Consider the following 16,908-nt stretch of genomic DNA (forward strand, 5'->3'; position numbering starts at 1 on the left):
CCCTATCCAATTCCATTTTCGCCGCTTTATTTGTATGGACACCTCGGTTTCTCAAGATTTTCTCCAAAGTTCTTGGTTTTGAATCACTTCTGGCCAAAAGATATTCAAAATTTTTCTCAGGCAGCGATTGATGAAGGTCTGTAATTTAGAGGTAATCGCTTTTGTTACTTTCCATGTCTCAAACCCATACAACATGTAATGATGCGATCATTACTGGATCCTTTTTTATGTTATAAATTGTGTATGTCTATGTATTCCTGTACTTTTGGGTTCTTGGCCGTTGGGGGAGCGGTAAGTTTCCAGTAACGGTTTAGGTCATTAGCGGGGCCTATAAATAGGAAGGGCAGGGGAGCAATAGGCCTCAGACGTTTGGCGGAGTACAGCAATGTAAGAGGTATCTTTTTCTCTGAGGGGAGCGGCTGGGTGAGCATTCTTTCCTTATTATGTGAACCGACGGGGATGTTAACTTTCTTTCTCTTAATACACACACTTGCTCTTTTCACATTATTCCAATAGTTTATTTCATGTGGGAAACCGGGTACACAACACACATACCTTCAGCCACCTTTTTTGGTACTGAGGGTTATATTTTTTTTTTACTCGTGGAGCCAGTGGCTACGCGAGTCTACACACTCTCTTCGGGAAGGGGGTACAGGGTACACCGGAATGTAATTTTGCGAATAACGGCCAAGAATTAATTTCTGTAAATATATTATGAATAAACCTATATATATATATCTAAAAGGAAATGGGCGTTAAGTTGTAATTTGAAGAGGTACGTGCCTATTGCCTAAACTAGCATCCACAGAACTTCAGGTACTGCAAGTTTTGAACCTCGGGACAAGGATTCAAAAATGTATGGTTGTGTATATTGTGTATGTTGCTGAGATTCAGCTTAAAAGCACAAAGTATACCGCTACATACTGGGGGCTCACAGTCAGGGATATTTTTTTGTGAAAAGTACTGAAGGCATATGTTATTGCGAAGTGGAAAGAAAGTAACAGAAGACAAAATGGCAATTCAAATAGACAGGGAGCTCATTAGCAAGTTGCTAGGCAATGCGAACTTGGAAGGAAGGCCTAAGGAAGATATTGTGGGGGAACTTGAGAGACTTTCTCTAAATGTTACACAAGGAACTTCGATAAGGACCGGCGAGGAAAAAATGAGCAAAATCTTGGAAAAAAGCAACATTAACATTCCGATCTTTAAGGGAAACGTCGGCGATGTAAGTGCACACGATTATTTGTATGAATTACGCAGTTATCAGGAAATCATGGAAATTGGGGATACTTTTCTCTTAGATAGAATCTTGCCGTTTTCGTTGAAGGAAATTGCTGCAGATTGGTTCAGATTTTCGAGACCTTTCGGCACTTTTAGGGAATTCGAGAAGGCTTTTCTTGAGGAATTCTTTAGTGTCGATTATGATTCGGAAATAGCAAGGATCATTCGGAACAATTACCAGTCACCAGACCAGTCTCTTCTTGCATTTATTCGACACACCAGGAAGCTTTTTGCAATGAGGGAGAAACGGGGGACAGAAGAGGAGATCATCCAGCATGTTTTGAAATTTTCCCATCCTAAATTCAGAACACACTTGTACAACAGGACATTCGCAACAATCAAAGATTTGGAAACCCATTCTATGGAAATTCAAAAGAGATTGTATTCAGAAGCTCTGTACTATTGTCCAGAGCTAAGAGATAGCAGTTTACCACTAGCGTCAACTTCAGGGAGTGTCGCAAGGCAATTAGCAGCCTCGGGGACAATGAACCCTTTCGGCCGCGTGGGAACAGAAGTATCAATGAGTGCCATAAATCCGGGTCTTTTCAACCGCTTGAGCCTTTCCGGGAATATTGGAACCCCGTCGAGAGCAGAAGAACCGACGAAGAGAAGGGGGTATGATGGTTCGCAGAAAGGCGCCACCTGTGCCGTCTCTGAAGATACCGTTAGACCAGAACAGATAACTCCGGTTCTTGCACACGTAGAAGGAAAGCAAAACAGGGGGAGGAATAGGGAAAAACGCAACTGCAGAAATTTCACTTCTGGCGACAAAAAACCGTTAGTCACCTGTAAGGTTCAGGGAAAGGACTTCTCGCTATATTTGGATTCTGGTGCGTCTGTGAGCACAGTGTCTATTGAGATCGCAAGAGAACTGGAAAAACAAGGAAATAAGATTAACAATAAACGTATTAATATTTCTTTGGCAGTAGGCTCTGTACAATCATGTGGGGAAATGTATCTTACTGTACGTTTGAATGGGATGAAATTTAAGCATAAATTCGTCGTTCTGCGCAATTGTTTCACGGGATTTATCGCAGGTCGTGGGTTCATAAGGAAGGCCGGCATATCGCTACATTTGAAGCAGGGAGGCTACAGTTTTGAGAACAGTAACGTCATTCATTTATTTTCTGCGGAGAAGAGGGAAGTGGGAAAGAGGCTTCCGTTCTCGCAGCAGGGGAGGACGTCGACTGTGGAAGCTGGAGCTGGGCTAACTGCGACGATGGAAAGAAATGAAACTGTAGCTGAAGCAACCGCGACGATGGGAAATTGCAAACCACACCCCGAAACTGAGGACATGATTGACCGTGTGGAATGTTCGACTGACACTGTGCAGAAATCAGTTGCAGATTTCAGCGCTTTGTGTACTGAGGAAAGTGCGAAGCAAATGAGGAAGCAACAGAGGGAAAATTTGCTTCGGAGCACAAAACTGCCCATGGTTCGTCTCTCTGGAACTAAAGATATGGAAAATTCTTCATTGTTGCCATTCTCTGCCACTGAGGGAAATGAAGAATACAATTCTGAGGAGCCACGTAGGTTTCTGGACACAGCCTCCCTCATTTCCGAGCAAATGAAAGACAAGTTTCTTGCTGACGTAGCGAGGGCTACAAGGAATGAGGAGGTGGAAGGAACGAAGAAGTACAAGGAAAAGGTGAAGACCCAGGCCAAATCTTCGTACTTCGACAACGAGGGAATTCTTAGGAGAAATTTGCCTACGGAAAAGTACAAAGAGAAGGGAAAAGGGAAAATATGGGCACCTACTTCTCTACGTTCGCAAATTCTCGTGTCGTTGCATGATAATGCATTCGCTTGTCATCCTGGGAGATTGAAAACGTTAGCAAAGGTTAGGGAACAATACACTTGGATAGGCCTAACTAAAGACGTTATCCAGTATTGTAAGTCGTGCCAGCCATGCTGCGTATTAAAAGATGACAGGAATAAGCAAGATTTCATGTCAAGTAAGGAGGAAACGAAATTCAGGATAGAAGACGCCAAGAAGAAAGCTTGTGACAGGAAACGCCGCAAATGCACGTTTGAGGTGGGGGATAAAGCTTGACTTAAGGAACATCCTATCTCTGGTAAGGCCCGCAGAGTAACCAGTAAATTCTCGGGGAAGTCCTCTGGATCACTCGCAATTGTGGAGCAAACTTCGGCAAATACTTTCAAAATGAAACACAGCGGGGACGGAAGAATATCGAGAGCCAACAGTGACCAGTTAAAGCCTTATTCTTCGCCACCTGACTTTGCAAGGAAAGTAGCCGAACGCAATTCAGCAAAGAGAGCGCACGTAACTTCGGCAGGAGGAGCAAGACGAAGATATATCCCGGATGCGTTACAAGCTGAGAAACAGATTCTAGTCTAATTTCAAAAGGGGATTTTTTGTAAATATTGTACATAGGGATTTATCTATCTTTTCTTTATTCTATCTTTCACTTATTTTTCTATCCCATACCTCAAACAGTACTCATACAAAAGCGTCGTTCTGCAGTCAATTTCATCGCGAAAGTAACGCGAAGTTAGTGCGTATTCTTTTACCGTGTAATTTCGTCGAGAAGCCGCAGTTCGGTGGCGAGTGAACGCAGTTTTAGCGCCGGGCATAGCAGTGACATCTTCGGATGTAGAGCCAGTTCGATCCATTCATGTGGAAACCGGTCGAAGTGGTGACTTCCGATCTCGGCAGGAGCGCAGAGCAGTGGCGTTGCCGGGAGTTGAACCAGCAGCCTTGATGACTTGGATGGATTTCCAGGAGACTGTCTCTCATTGGTCCAGGAGGAAGGATGGAAGAGATGCTGAGTGGGTAAGAATCGACGTGTGTTAACCAGCTCCAGTGCTGAGGGAAGATCGCGGATCTCGAAGTACACTTGTGGACAAAATTAGAGTGAACATTGACAGTCAGTGTCGCGTGATCTAATGAAAGTGTGTTTGTAGTGAACAGAAACTGCGGACAAGTGCTTTGTGTATATTATTATTATTTTTCTAGGTTACAGAACTTTGATTTTTCTCTCTTCAGGAAGGGGGGACTATGTAATGATGCGATCATTACTGGATCCTTTTTTATGTTATAAATTGTGTATGTCTATGTATTCCTGTACTTTTGGGTTCTTGGCCGTTGGGGGAGCGGTAAGTTTCCAGTAACGGTTTAGGTCATTAGCGGGGCCTATAAATAGGAAGGGCAGGGGAGCAATAGGCCTCAGATGTTTGGCAGAGTACAGCAATGTAAGAGGTATCTTTTTCTCTGAGGGGAGCGGCTGGGTGAGCATTCTTTCCTTATTATGTGAACCGACGGGGATGTTAACTTTCTTTCTCTTAATACACACACTTGCTCTTTTCACATTATTCCAATAGTTTATTTCATGTGGGAAACCGGGTACACAACACACATACCTTCAGCCACCTTTTTTGGTACTGAGGGTTATATTTTTTTTTTACTCGTGGAGCCAGTGGCTACGCGAGTCTACACACTCTCTTCGGGAAGGGGGTACAGGGTACACCGGAATGTAATTTTGCGAATAACGGCCAAGAATTAATTTCTGTAAATATATTATGAATAAACCTATATATATATCTAAAAGGAAATGGGCGTTAAGTTGTAATTTGAAGAGGTACTTGCCTTTTGCCTAAACTAGCATCCACAGAACTTCAGGTACTGCAAGTTTTGAACCTCGGGACAAGGATTCAAAAATGTATGGTTGTGTATATTGTGTATGTTGCTTAGATTCAGCTTAAAAGCACAAAGTATACCGCTACAAACAGTACAGACTTAACATTACTTCGAAAAATACGAAGTTTGGTCTTCATAGATATCTTCTTGTTCTTCCATACTGGATAGAGCCTCACAAAGGTGCCATTTGCTTTTTGGATTCGTTGAGAAACATCCTGTGCCGCCCCTCCGTCTTTTGCCACCACACTACCCAGGTAAGTAAAGCTATCCACATTTTCAATAATCTCTTCACCAATATTAAACGGGTCTGTTTTTCTGGAGTTAATCCTCAGTGCCTTGGTCTTCTTGGAGTTAATCACAAGTCCTGCTTTTTTTGCACTTTCTATCAGATCTGCTAGTTTTGTTTGCATATCACCATGTGCTTCAGATAAGAAGCACAAATCGTCTGCAAAATCAAGGTCTTCTAGTCTGTTATTCAATCCCCATTGGATACCACGTCTTTTCCCTCCTATTGCATTTCGCATCACTGCATCGGTCACGATCAGGAACATTGTAGGTGATAATATACAACCTTGCCTCACTCCAGACTGCACATCTATTGGTTCAGATACACGGCCTTCATGTATAACTCTACATGTATAATCACGATAAGTTTCTCGGATAAGATCAAGAATTTTTGTGGGCACTCCATATCGTTTCACTTCCTTCCACATTGCATTTCTGTTGACCGAGTCAAATGCTTTCTCGAAGTCAACGAAAACTGTATAGAGACGAGATGACCATTCTATACATTGTTCCAAAATTATCCGCAAGGTGCTAATTTGATCAATACAGGAGCGATTTGGTCGAAACCCTGCCTGTTCTCTTCTGAGTCTCAAGTTAACATGCTCCTTAATTCTGTTTAGGATAACTCTAGTGAAGATCTTACTCGGAATGGAGAGAAGTGCTATACCTCTCCAGTTGTCACACTTTGATGTATCCCCTTTTTTCGGTAGCTTCACTAACAGGCCACTCCTCCAGTCCTTAGGCATCACTCCCTCTATCCATATCTTCTCAAACAAGGGCTGCAACATATTTGCTGTGGTGTTTATATCATTTTTCAGCACTTCCGGTGGTATGTTGTCGACACCAGCTGCTTTACAATTACGTATCTCTCTCAGAGCCTGTTTAATCTCTCCTACTGTTGGAACATCCGTCCTAATTCTTACACTGGGGCCAACATCACGATCATTATCATCTTCCTCTTCCCCCTGGTCTATCTGAGCATCCACAGAGCGATTAAGGGTTGCAGAGAAGTGCTCCTTCCAACGTTTCAGTTGGTCCTCAGTATTCGTAAGGAGGGTACCATCTTTACTTCTCACTGGTCGATTTCTCTGCATTTGTTTCCTTGACAGAACTTTTGTGATGTTGTATAGTTCTTTAAGATTCCTCTTTTTTGCTGCTTCCTCCGCCTGCTGAGACAGATTGTCTACCCAATTTCTCTGATCCCTACGAACACTACTCTTTACTTCTCGATCCTTCTCTGTATACTTTGTTTGCAATTCTGCCTTCCTTGCCCTTGTCCTGCTTGAGTTCATTGCTTCCTTAATTACTTTTCGCTCATTAATCCTTTCCCAGGTCTGCAGAGACATCCAATCTATTTTCCTCCTATCCTTGAAGCCCAGAACCTTTTCACTTACTTCTGCGAAGGCAGATCGAATTTTTGTCCATTCTTTCAATTGTTTCATTCTGCTCACTTTCATCGGTCAATACTTGGAACCGATTTCTCAGTTCAATCCTGAAGGTTTCCTGGAGATTCTTATCCTTCAACTTACTAACATCATACCGCTTCCTTGTCTGTTCCATTCTCTTCTTCTGAGCTTGAATTTTCATTTTAAAGTTAGCCACTACCAAATGATGATCACTCCCAATGTCCGCACCTCTCTTGTTTCTTACATCCTGTAGCGAACGTCGCCACCTCCGTCCAATTGCCACGTGGTCTATCTGGTTTTCTGTTCTATGGTCTGGTGATACCCACGTTACCTTATGGCATTTCTTGTGAGGAAATATAGTACCACCAATAACTAAGTCATGGCTAGCACAAAAGTCCACAAAAAGTTGTCCATTCTCATTTCGCTCTCCTAAACCATGTTTACCCATGACATGCTCAAGGCCTTCGTTGTCCTGCCCCACCTTTGCATTTAAATCTCCTCCAATTATTATGATATCCTTCCTTTTTTGCTTCTTTATTGTTTCATTGAGCTGCCTATAAAACTCTTGTTTATCTTCAGGCTCTGCTACTTCTGTGGGTGCATAACACTGGATCATAACGATGTTTCTGATATTGGTTTTGAAATGTGCCACAATTATCCTCGCAGACACTGGATACCATTGAATAAGGCTCCTTTTTGCTTCCTTGTCCATCAATATACCCACACCGTCACGGCTCACACCTTCACCCTCAGGTCTTCCGGAATATATGAATGTAGCTCCTTCATGGGTATTTACCTCTCCAAACTCTGGCCATCTGACTTCACTTATACCTAGGATGCTCAGACAATAGCTCTTCATGCAGGCCACTGCCTGCCGTAGTTTTCCACTCTCCCGCAGGGTTCTTACATTCCATATTCCAATTCTCGTTGTCCTTTTCAGGCCAAATGTCGTCGTCTTAGAATCAGTTCGGCTTCCTCTTGTTGATGTTTCTTTAATAGTGTGATTTAAAGTGTGCGGGTTATTGGCCCACAGCACCCGATCTTGGTGGTGGGGCTGCCACCTGAGCCTCCAAGCAGGCTAATTTTCTGTCGGGGTATTTTCCCCTAGTCTTTTAGGATCCCTCCTCCACAAGACAGTGGCTTTCTCTCATATTTATACTCACTGAGAATGAGTGCCTCTTCCGCCAGCTATGCCGTTCCAAAGGTCTCCTTCTCCACCATAGTTGCCGTTGAGGTCTTCACCGTAACCCTGGCAAGGGGCCCTTACAAGGTACTACCAGCCGGTGTCAGCTGGCCCAAAGTTTTTTAAAAAGAGGTGTTACTCCTCCTGATTCCTGGTTCTTCCGCCTCCTTCGCCGTTGAGATGGCCATCCATCTTCTTCCGCCATTGGAGCCGTTGACCAGTAGGTTGCTTCTTAGTCTGACTCTTTACCACTAGCCTGCCCAGCATGGGAGACCCTACCAGTAGCTATGCTACTGCTGGTATAGCCTAGTGGATCATCAGAGTACGCAAGCCCCACCACCAACTACAAGGTCATGCAACCACTAGGTGGGGTCTTCCAGTGTAAGTGTTCCGAATATTGAATTAGCCTGACAAGTTCTTTGTGTCATAGATTTGCTTCTCATACTGTGTTGGTAATAGTAAATAGAACTGGTGGTCATATTGTAACTAAATGTTTTTCATGACATTGCATTGCTTTTCTTCCACATTAGCTAACTTTTGTATGCATCAGGTTTGGCAACACTGCCAGGATGGCGATAGGAGACAAGGAGAAATGCATTATACTTATTTGATTTGTTCTCTTGGGAATATCAAACTTCCGATGGCATAGAAAAAGGTATCAACGGGAACACGACAGATTGATGACAATTTTGACCAGCGGAAGAGTCTAACTTCCATTTGATTAGCTGAATCTTGAAGTTGTTGAGTTTTATTTCTCCATAAGAAATAAATGGGATTCTGAAAATACTTGCTCATCATTTTTTTCAAATATTGTGTCTAGCTTATTCAACATTTAAAAAATGCTTCCACTTGCAACATGGGGAGAAATTCATACTGTTGCATATGCCAATTTTTTTTTTTAGTACAAGTGCCCATTCCGACGATATAGAAATAAATACACACATGGTGCCTAACTGTAACTCCTAACCTTAACCAATATTTTTTCATACCATGTGAACAGCAATACTGCATTTAAAAATTAATAGGTAAGCATCTCACTGTTGTGTATTTTACAAATATTCTGTTCCTGTTTTGAGTGTATTCTTGCTTATATATATTGCTTAACCATTTAATCCTGACATACTTTAGGTTCAGCCTGTGTAATTACCTCATGTGCTTATTCTGGCAGTTTCCAAATAAATTGTTATTAATGTGCTGTCTTTAATGTGTGTTAAAATAATGATGACCTCAGAATGTTAGATCATTGGATTTTTCATCCAGTTTGTTTTTTTCATAAAAGTGGATCATGTATACATTAAATTGTGTATTCCAAATCTTGTTTAACATGTGCAAATCTATTTTCCAGCTGTTCTTCTTGTACCAATGGACATTGAAGATATAAAGAATTATTTACGGGATCTCCTTGGATGTCATGAAGATGGAACAGCATGGTGTACTGCAAGGTATTGTGTACCAGATATAATTTGTGACATTAATTTTGGTAATAAGTTGATATTTTTATATTTTGCACTTAGAGCTGCTGTTTTAATAATAGTTAAGGTTTCAGCAGCTTTGTGTATGAAGAAATTAGTACATGATGAAATGTGCTGACCTACTGTGGCCTTTTCAATATTGTGTTTTCAATAGAGCTTTAGTATTTGATTTTTTCCCGACTTGATACAATGCTATGTTTTTTAAAAATTTGTCTAGTATTTTTGCCTGTTTAAAACTTACACATCCAATCACAAGCATTACATTTTAAAATTAGCTGATATAGCTTGGATATTTCATCTAACTTCCTGCAAGATATTTATTTTTTAAAAGAGTTTACATTAGCATGTGAATTTTCCAGTAGCTCTCATGACAAATTTTGACAGGGTTTTTCTGGGAAGGGGGACTTCATACAGTTCACATGCGGGATCCCGAAAAGTTGGGACTGAGATCGAAGAAAAGAAATTCCTGTTCTGATGTCAACTTTGGGATATGATTTCCAGACTCTTCAGGATTCTGAACAGTTAGGAAATTCCAAATACTGCATTGTAAGTGTCTGAAACTTCTCAGAAATTGTTTATTTCTATTCCAGAAGTGCAGAAACAACCACTTAGTGGGAAAATGGAATGTAGAATTCTAGATTTTCAAACCACCCTTTGCTCTTTTGTTTTTTATATCAAAATTTGGAAAATTTCCCACACCGAAAGTTGGGAAATTGGCGAGTTTTTCTCATCCAAAACATTTAGATTAAGAAAATTACCCAACCAGACCAAAATAAATTCTGTCCCGAACACCTCTAATATGAGGGTCACTATTTATATTTTGAGCCTTGGCAACACTGATTGAAGTTAGGCGCGATTTGACGTTTGCACGGAATCGTCTGGCATTATTGACCATAACGTACTTCAAATGTTTTGTCAATAGCTTGATTTGTGTTGCTTATGTTGCCTTGGAGATTGCGCGACAACAATAAAATGGAATTAACTCATGAACATTTTCGTGCGATGATTTTTTACGATTTTCGACGTGGATTATCTAGACAAGAGTGCATCGATCAACTTACTTCCACATTTGGCGATGAAGCCCCATCCATTGCCACTGTGAAACGCTGGTATAACGAATTTAATCGTGGCCGCCATTCGCTCACCGACAAGATTCGCGAAGGTCGTCCAAAATCAGTTGTTGTTCAAGAAAACATTGATGCTGTGCAAAACCTAATACTGCAAGATCGTCATGTGACATACTGTGAGATTGAGGCAACCATAGGCATTAGTTCCACCAGCATATATAAAATATTACATGATCATTTAGCTGTGAGAAAGGTATGTTCTTGTTGGATCCCACACAATTTGACAAAAACTCAAAAAGACGCTCGCGTCAATTGGTGCAAACAAATGCTCAATAAATACAATCGTGGTCCTTCGAAAGACGTATATAAGATTGTAACAGGTGACGAATCATGGATATATGCATATGAGCCGGAACGTAAACAGCAGTCGACTGTATGGGTGTTTCAAGATGAACCCAATCCAACAAAAGTTGTTCGCGCTCGAAGCACATCGAAACAAATGGTCGCCTGTTTTTTCTGGAAAACTGGTCATGTGGCAACTGTGCCTTTAGAGGAACGTAGAACGGTCAACTCTGAACGGTACACAACAATTTGTTTGCCAGAGGTCTTCGGTCAAATACGGAAAACAAACAAACGCTGTCGGATCATTCTTCATCAAGACAATGCCAGCTGTCACACATCTCGTCTAACAACCGACTTTATGAACAGTCAAAAAATCGAATTGATGGGTCATCCGCCGTACAGTCCTGATTTGGCACCCAATGACTTCTTCTTGTTCCCGAATGTCAAGAATAAATTGCGTGGACAACGATTTTCGTCGGCGGAAGACGCCGTTGATGCGTTCAAAAACCATATAATGGAGGTGTCTCAAGAAGATTGGAAAAACTGCTTTGACAAATGGTTCGAACGAATGCAAAAGTGTATTGACCATAAAGGAGAATACTTCGAATAACAATAAAGCAGTTTTCAATGCCAAATTCCTGTTTTTTCATTGTTAGGCTCAAAATATAAATAGTGACCCTCGTATACACTGGAACCTCAGTTTTAAGTTTTTCAGAGGATGAAGTTGAAAAAACTTAAAATACAGGAAAATGTAAAATAAGGATAATTTTGTTTTCCTATGTTGCGAAAATGTAGATTGAAGGCATAATGCGGAAAAATGTAAACTCTGTGAATGTATATTTGGGGTTCTACTGTATTATGTTCTCAAGAGTGGAGCAGCATTTTTGGAATTGGTCAGATTTCATCAGTTTTTCCACTTCGGCACATCACTTAATTACATAGGATAGATTCAAGTTGAGTCCAGCTTCCTTTTTTTGGTTTGATTTCAGAAATATTTTGGGGGGTTGCAAGGTCAGGTCTGTGTTCGGTTGAGTAGGTTTATCTAAATATGCTGCTTTAGAATACACAGATCCGAATTAGTTTGTAAAGAGAGCTTTAATATTTTTGTCATTGTCAGATGTTTGTCGTGCCTGGTTTGTTGCACTGGTAATTCTTTTTTTGCCACCTGATAAATAACCAGAATTTATTTGAATCCTTAATAGGACCATCCTTGGAAGCTTTGTTACAGTTTAGGTAAACAATTAATTTATTTCTAAATTTTGGTTCTTTGTTTTCAATTATACTATATATATTTATATGTTTCATGATACACAACATTCCCTACATTTTTTCCTCTCATCTTAATTGTGTTTGTCACCTTGTGAAAATTTTTAAAACATTGAAACAGTCTGCTTTCTTCAAATTATAGTGTTTAATATTGATTTTTGTAACTTTGGATTTAGGCAAGGCATCCACTATGATCACTATGGTCCTAGAGGGGTGCCTTGATGAAATATGGTTGTTTTCATTATTTAATACTAGATCAAGTGGTCTGTTATTGATATCCTTGATAGAACGTTTATTTTTCAGCTTCTTGGAGTTGTGGAAATATTTCTGTTCACAAGAATATATGCCTTACGCAAGTTAGTAATGGCATCTGTAATTTTAGGCATATTGATGTCACTAACAATTAACAGTTGGTTCTCCAGCCAACAATGTACAATAATGATGCCATAATAGGTTTCATATACCTTGGCATGCCCAAGGGGGGTTGGTAGGGGTTATAACTTCCCCTTTGGCCCAGTGTTCCTAAAAAAAGTATATATAAACCACCCCCCCCCTTCAAAAATCCTCGACACACCACTGCTGGCAGTGTTTTTCACAGCACGCTATGATGTCAGGGGTCTCAGGTTCAAATCCTTGTTTGGGCATGGATGTTCTTTGTGTGTATCCTTGCATCAATTACATCGTCATCGTTAGCCAAAGGTGGCAGAGAAGCAATTATAAGTAACTATAGTCAGCTAATGCTTCATGTAATGCTATTGGGGATGCTATCTGAATATGTATGCAAAGGTAGCAGTCATGTTTTTTATTTCTGTTTTAATATTTTGATTTAGAATCTTCATATTTTGTTTGCTCAAGTGAGTTTGAACTATTACATAAACTTTTCATATGTGCCAATGGAAGACATTTCCAAGAGATTTCCTTGTTTGAAGTAGTTCTGGTCCAATCATCATTTCATGTTTCTGAATAGGAGCTTGAAGACTTTTTAGCCACATTTCAGTACACACTACAGTATCATGGTTTCAGAACAAATTCATCTGCAAGATTTTGATAATGGTTATGCATCCTTTGCTTGTTGATACCAATGTATCAGTATCTCTCAATACCCATGGTATCAATAATTGAAAGTATTAATTAACGGCTTTGTTAATTTCACTTTCCTGTATATCTGAGAAACGTAGTTTAAATTCTTCCCAACTTATCTATTTGCTTCCATGAAGGCTATTAAATACAGGGTCATCGAGAATGATTGCCGGTATTTTAAACTGTTATTATAAATATAAAAGAAGTATTTAATGGATATACACGTGTGGCATCTTAAAATGTTCAGAAAAGTTTAAAGTTTTAGAATTACCATAGTACACTTTGATGTAGGCGCCATTTGTAGCTTTAGTGATGTCTGTCTATATGGTATTCAATCTCCTGCCACATATTCTGAATCGTGTCCAGAGTTACAGTTGTAATTGCTACAGCAGCCCTCTCTTTAAGGTGCTGGATATTCCTTATCTTCTCAGCATACACAATGTTTTTAACGTATGTCTAGTTGTGTTAGGTCTGGGCTTCGAGGTGGCCAGGGTATTGGTCCACCCCTTGCAACCAAGGCATTTGGGAACCTCTCATTTAAGACATCACGAACAATGCAACTGAAATGAGGAGGAGCTCCGTCCTGCATGAAAGTAACTCTACTCCCCGTTTGTTGTTCCCAGTCTTCAAGTTGTGGAAACACGTTCTGTTGAAGTATGTGAAGGTACACATGTCCAGTAATGGTGTTTTCATTGAAGAAGAAGGGACCAACAACGCGATTGTACAGCAGTCAGCACCAGATGTTCACCTTAGGTGACCTGTGAACATACTCATGAATCTCCTCAGTGGCTGTAAATCCCAAATGCAACAGTTATGTCGATTAACGCACATATTGACATGAAATGTTGCTTCGTCACTAAAACAAACACACTGTAGGAAAGTTGCATTGTCATCGATGCTGTTGAGCATAAATGCAGCAAATTTCACACATTTTTGTCTGTTGTTCGGTTTAGTTTCATGCAGCAGCTGAAATTTATAAGTGCGGAGCCTTAAGCGTTTGTGCAGAACATTTTGAATGGTAGTTTTTGGAATCCGTAATGCTAAACTTCTACGAGCAATTGATTTCTTTGGGCTTCTAATGCAGGATTGCCTTATGTGTTCCACATCTTCCTCCGATGTTCTTGGTCGGCCAGATGATTTTCTTTTCTCAGTACTCTCAGTTTCTCTGAAGTGTTTCAGCCACCGATTCAAAGCTTTGTCATCTGGAGGGTTTTCTCGTGGATGCAAACATTATCACTTATGTTGCACTGCGACACCCGATTTCAGTTCAGCATACCACAACACAAACTCAGCCTTCTGTTGAACTGTCCACATCCTGCCAGCGCCAACTCACACTAAAGCGGATTGAACAGAGTAGTCTCGCAGCCCCACCCCTGCTCCCTTGCATGCGCCGTTTTAAGCCTCGCGGTCACACAAGGTCACAAGAAACTTTATACTTTTCTATCCATTAAATACTTCTTTTATAATAACAATTTAAAATTCCGGCAGTCATTCTCGATGACCCTGTATAATTAAAATTTAATTTGTCAAAAACATCACATTCTTATAATATAATATTTTACAGAGAATTCATTTTTGGTTCACTATTAGTTAGCAGGGTGGCTACTCACCGGGAATTCCTTGAATTCTGGGAATTATGCATGAATTATTGGCTCCAGGAATTATGCATGAATTCTACTTGAATTTTTCTCCGTAGACGTGAAAAATTACAACTTTTTCTAATCCAAATCCTATTCACATTTTATGCAAATAAAAATTATTTTCGTAAAATTTTGTTGCTCGCTTCGCTTGCAGTTCCTGCTTTTCTTAGTCTTATCAAATTTATAAACATAGCTAGGAGGCAGCGGGAGTCGGCCCTGGGCGCTGAACTATCTAAATGAAAAATGTGAAAGTGATTGATTGATTTGTGGTTTTAAGTTCACTTTATGCACAGAAAGGCTAATCGGGACTGGAACTACAGTTTGAAGTGGGATCCAAACTACTAGCTGTGCTGTGTGGAGAAAAAATAATTGAAATTGTTTGTTCGAACTCAAATGCTTTAGCACCAACTTCTACCCCCTTTTTGCATAATTTACGAGGATAATAACGTCTTTGATACTGCTACTACTACTACTACTAATAATAATAATAATAACAATGTTGATCCCGGCGGTTTGGAATCCTGACTTGGCCATTCATCAATTTCATCATATCACTCATCCCCATCTTCACAATTTAGCCAAATGTGGCACAAGAAGCGAAGTAAAATAAAACAAATCAATAATAATAATAATAATAATAATAATAATAATGTTATAATAATATTATTATTAACACTATTATTATTAGTAGTAGTAGTAGTATTAGTACATTTATCCTGGCACTTTCTCCCTGCCCGCTCAGACAAAAATTCGTGGTTGCGTCTCTGATTGTAAATAGAAACTCAGCACCTTAAATTAAATATTTTAATTATATTACGTATACCATTAAATTGATTTATAATTTTTGGATGTTGGAATCACATAGACACTTTATATTGTGAAGATATTTGTGTGTGGATGTTGAGAGGCGGTAATACGTAAGGTTGAAATAGAGAATACATCTGCTTGAATTTTTGGAAAGTTCGCCTTGAAAACCGGGAATTATACTGAATTTTATCATCGTCCTAGAGTAGCCACCATGGTTAGGCTGAGAAGTTGTTGGCCTCTAAAAATATGAAGAAAGAAAAAAAATATTTAGGCAGGCAGGTGTCTAGAAATAGGGGGAAGTGCAGTCTGAACTACGTGTCTCAAGAAATATTATTAATAATTATTATAAATACTTAAATTAATACATTAATTTAATATTAGTGCTAAGCCCGATACCACTGAACCAATACTGATGCCAATACTCAGATTCCCAATGATTCCGATACTTGAAAATCATAGTTAGGGATGGGCTGATATGAGATTTTGGCAGATTCCGATAAAGTACAGATATAAAATTTACAGGTACCATTAACCAATATTCAATCATTGACCTCATAAATAATTGTATGCTACCAAATAAACAAAGCAAAAGAAGCTGTATATTTAGACATTTACTTTTAAAAGAAAGTACAGAATGGAAATGATGTTTATATCCACAAAAACTATAACAAAATGGCACAATATTGCACTGGATTGTAAGATATTTATAGATGGATTGGGAAAATTATCGGTAATTTTACCAATACACTCATATGCCTATACAGATAGAGAACCGAATAATCTGTCCCATTCTTATTTGTAATATTAAAAGTTTTTCAAAATATTAATATTAGTGTGTGTTCCACTCAAATTATGTGCATCAATTTACCAAGAGTTTTGCTTGTAAATATTCAAGAATTACGACAAAACTGGTGCATAATAAAAAACAGCTAATTTTGCATAATTTCCAGTATAATTAGACTCCACAAAGGTGTCACGTGGTATTTTTGCGGACCCCATGAAAGACCAAAATGCCGGAAAAGTATCATCTGATATCGGTAAATAAATTTCAATCAATTCTTTCTGATACTGATACATTGGCTCAGCCCTATATAATTTATTGGTCTCTTCATAATATGTAAATTAATTAATTTTGTATCATTACATAAACAGATAAAAGGACTATAAGAATATATATAACAGCACATTCATTGTTTACCTTACGTGTAATTAAAATTGCCAAAATTTGCATAAAACCGACTGGGAAGGAAATTAATGTCAAAAAGATAAAGAATTCAATATTTATTGAATAATAATAATAAATCCCGGTTGACAAAAACTAAAGTTCTTGAGTAGTATTTTATGTATATTATTATAATTATTAGTGTGCATAAATTTGATTTGGTACTGTCGTTGAAAGCTGTGATCCCGATCTAATCCTT

At 39.3% G+C, this 16,908-nt stretch overlaps 2 protein-coding genes across 2 annotated transcripts; both read right to left on the reverse strand.

Moving 5' to 3' along the window:
• Positions 1-2,132: 2,132 nt before the first annotated feature.
• On the reverse strand, positions 2,133-6,570 carry LOC145991826 (uncharacterized). Its single transcript, XM_083127872.1, has 2 exons — positions 5,892-6,570; positions 2,133-2,152 (listed from the first exon to the last, which is right to left on the reverse strand). The coding sequence occupies exons 1-2, from the start codon at positions 6,568-6,570 to the stop codon at positions 2,133-2,135; spliced, it is 699 nt and encodes a 232-aa protein (XP_082983998.1).
• Positions 6,571-6,610: 40 nt separating this feature from the next.
• On the reverse strand, positions 6,611-7,489 carry LOC145991827 (protein CFDP2-like). The gene has a single exon (XM_083127873.1). The coding sequence runs from the start codon at positions 7,487-7,489 to the stop codon at positions 6,611-6,613; it is 879 nt and encodes a 292-aa protein (XP_082983999.1).
• Between the last annotated feature and the right edge of the window lie 9,419 nt (positions 7,490-16,908).

Source organism: Lepisma saccharinum, chromosome 8 (genome assembly GCF_977018435.1).
Source record: "Lepisma saccharinum chromosome 8, izLepSacc3.1, whole genome shotgun sequence".
In the NCBI taxonomy this organism is placed as follows: Eukaryota; Metazoa; Arthropoda; class Insecta; order Zygentoma; family Lepismatidae; genus Lepisma; species Lepisma saccharinum.

Bases quoted from the DNA above. Each gene is read 5' to 3' on its own strand.
- LOC145991827 (XM_083127873.1), bottom strand. From the start codon at position 7,489: ATGAAGAGCTATTGTCTGAGCATCCTAGGTATAAGTGAAGTCAGATGG.
- LOC145991826 (XM_083127872.1), bottom strand. From the start codon at position 6,570: ATGTCTCTGCAGACCTGGGAAAGGATTAATGAGCGAAAAGTAATTAAG. The intron at 2,153-5,891 runs GTATAGCACTTC...TTGTTTTTCCAG, and splicing joins AAAGTGTGACAACTGGAGAG to TTCTCTTGCGATCTCAATAG.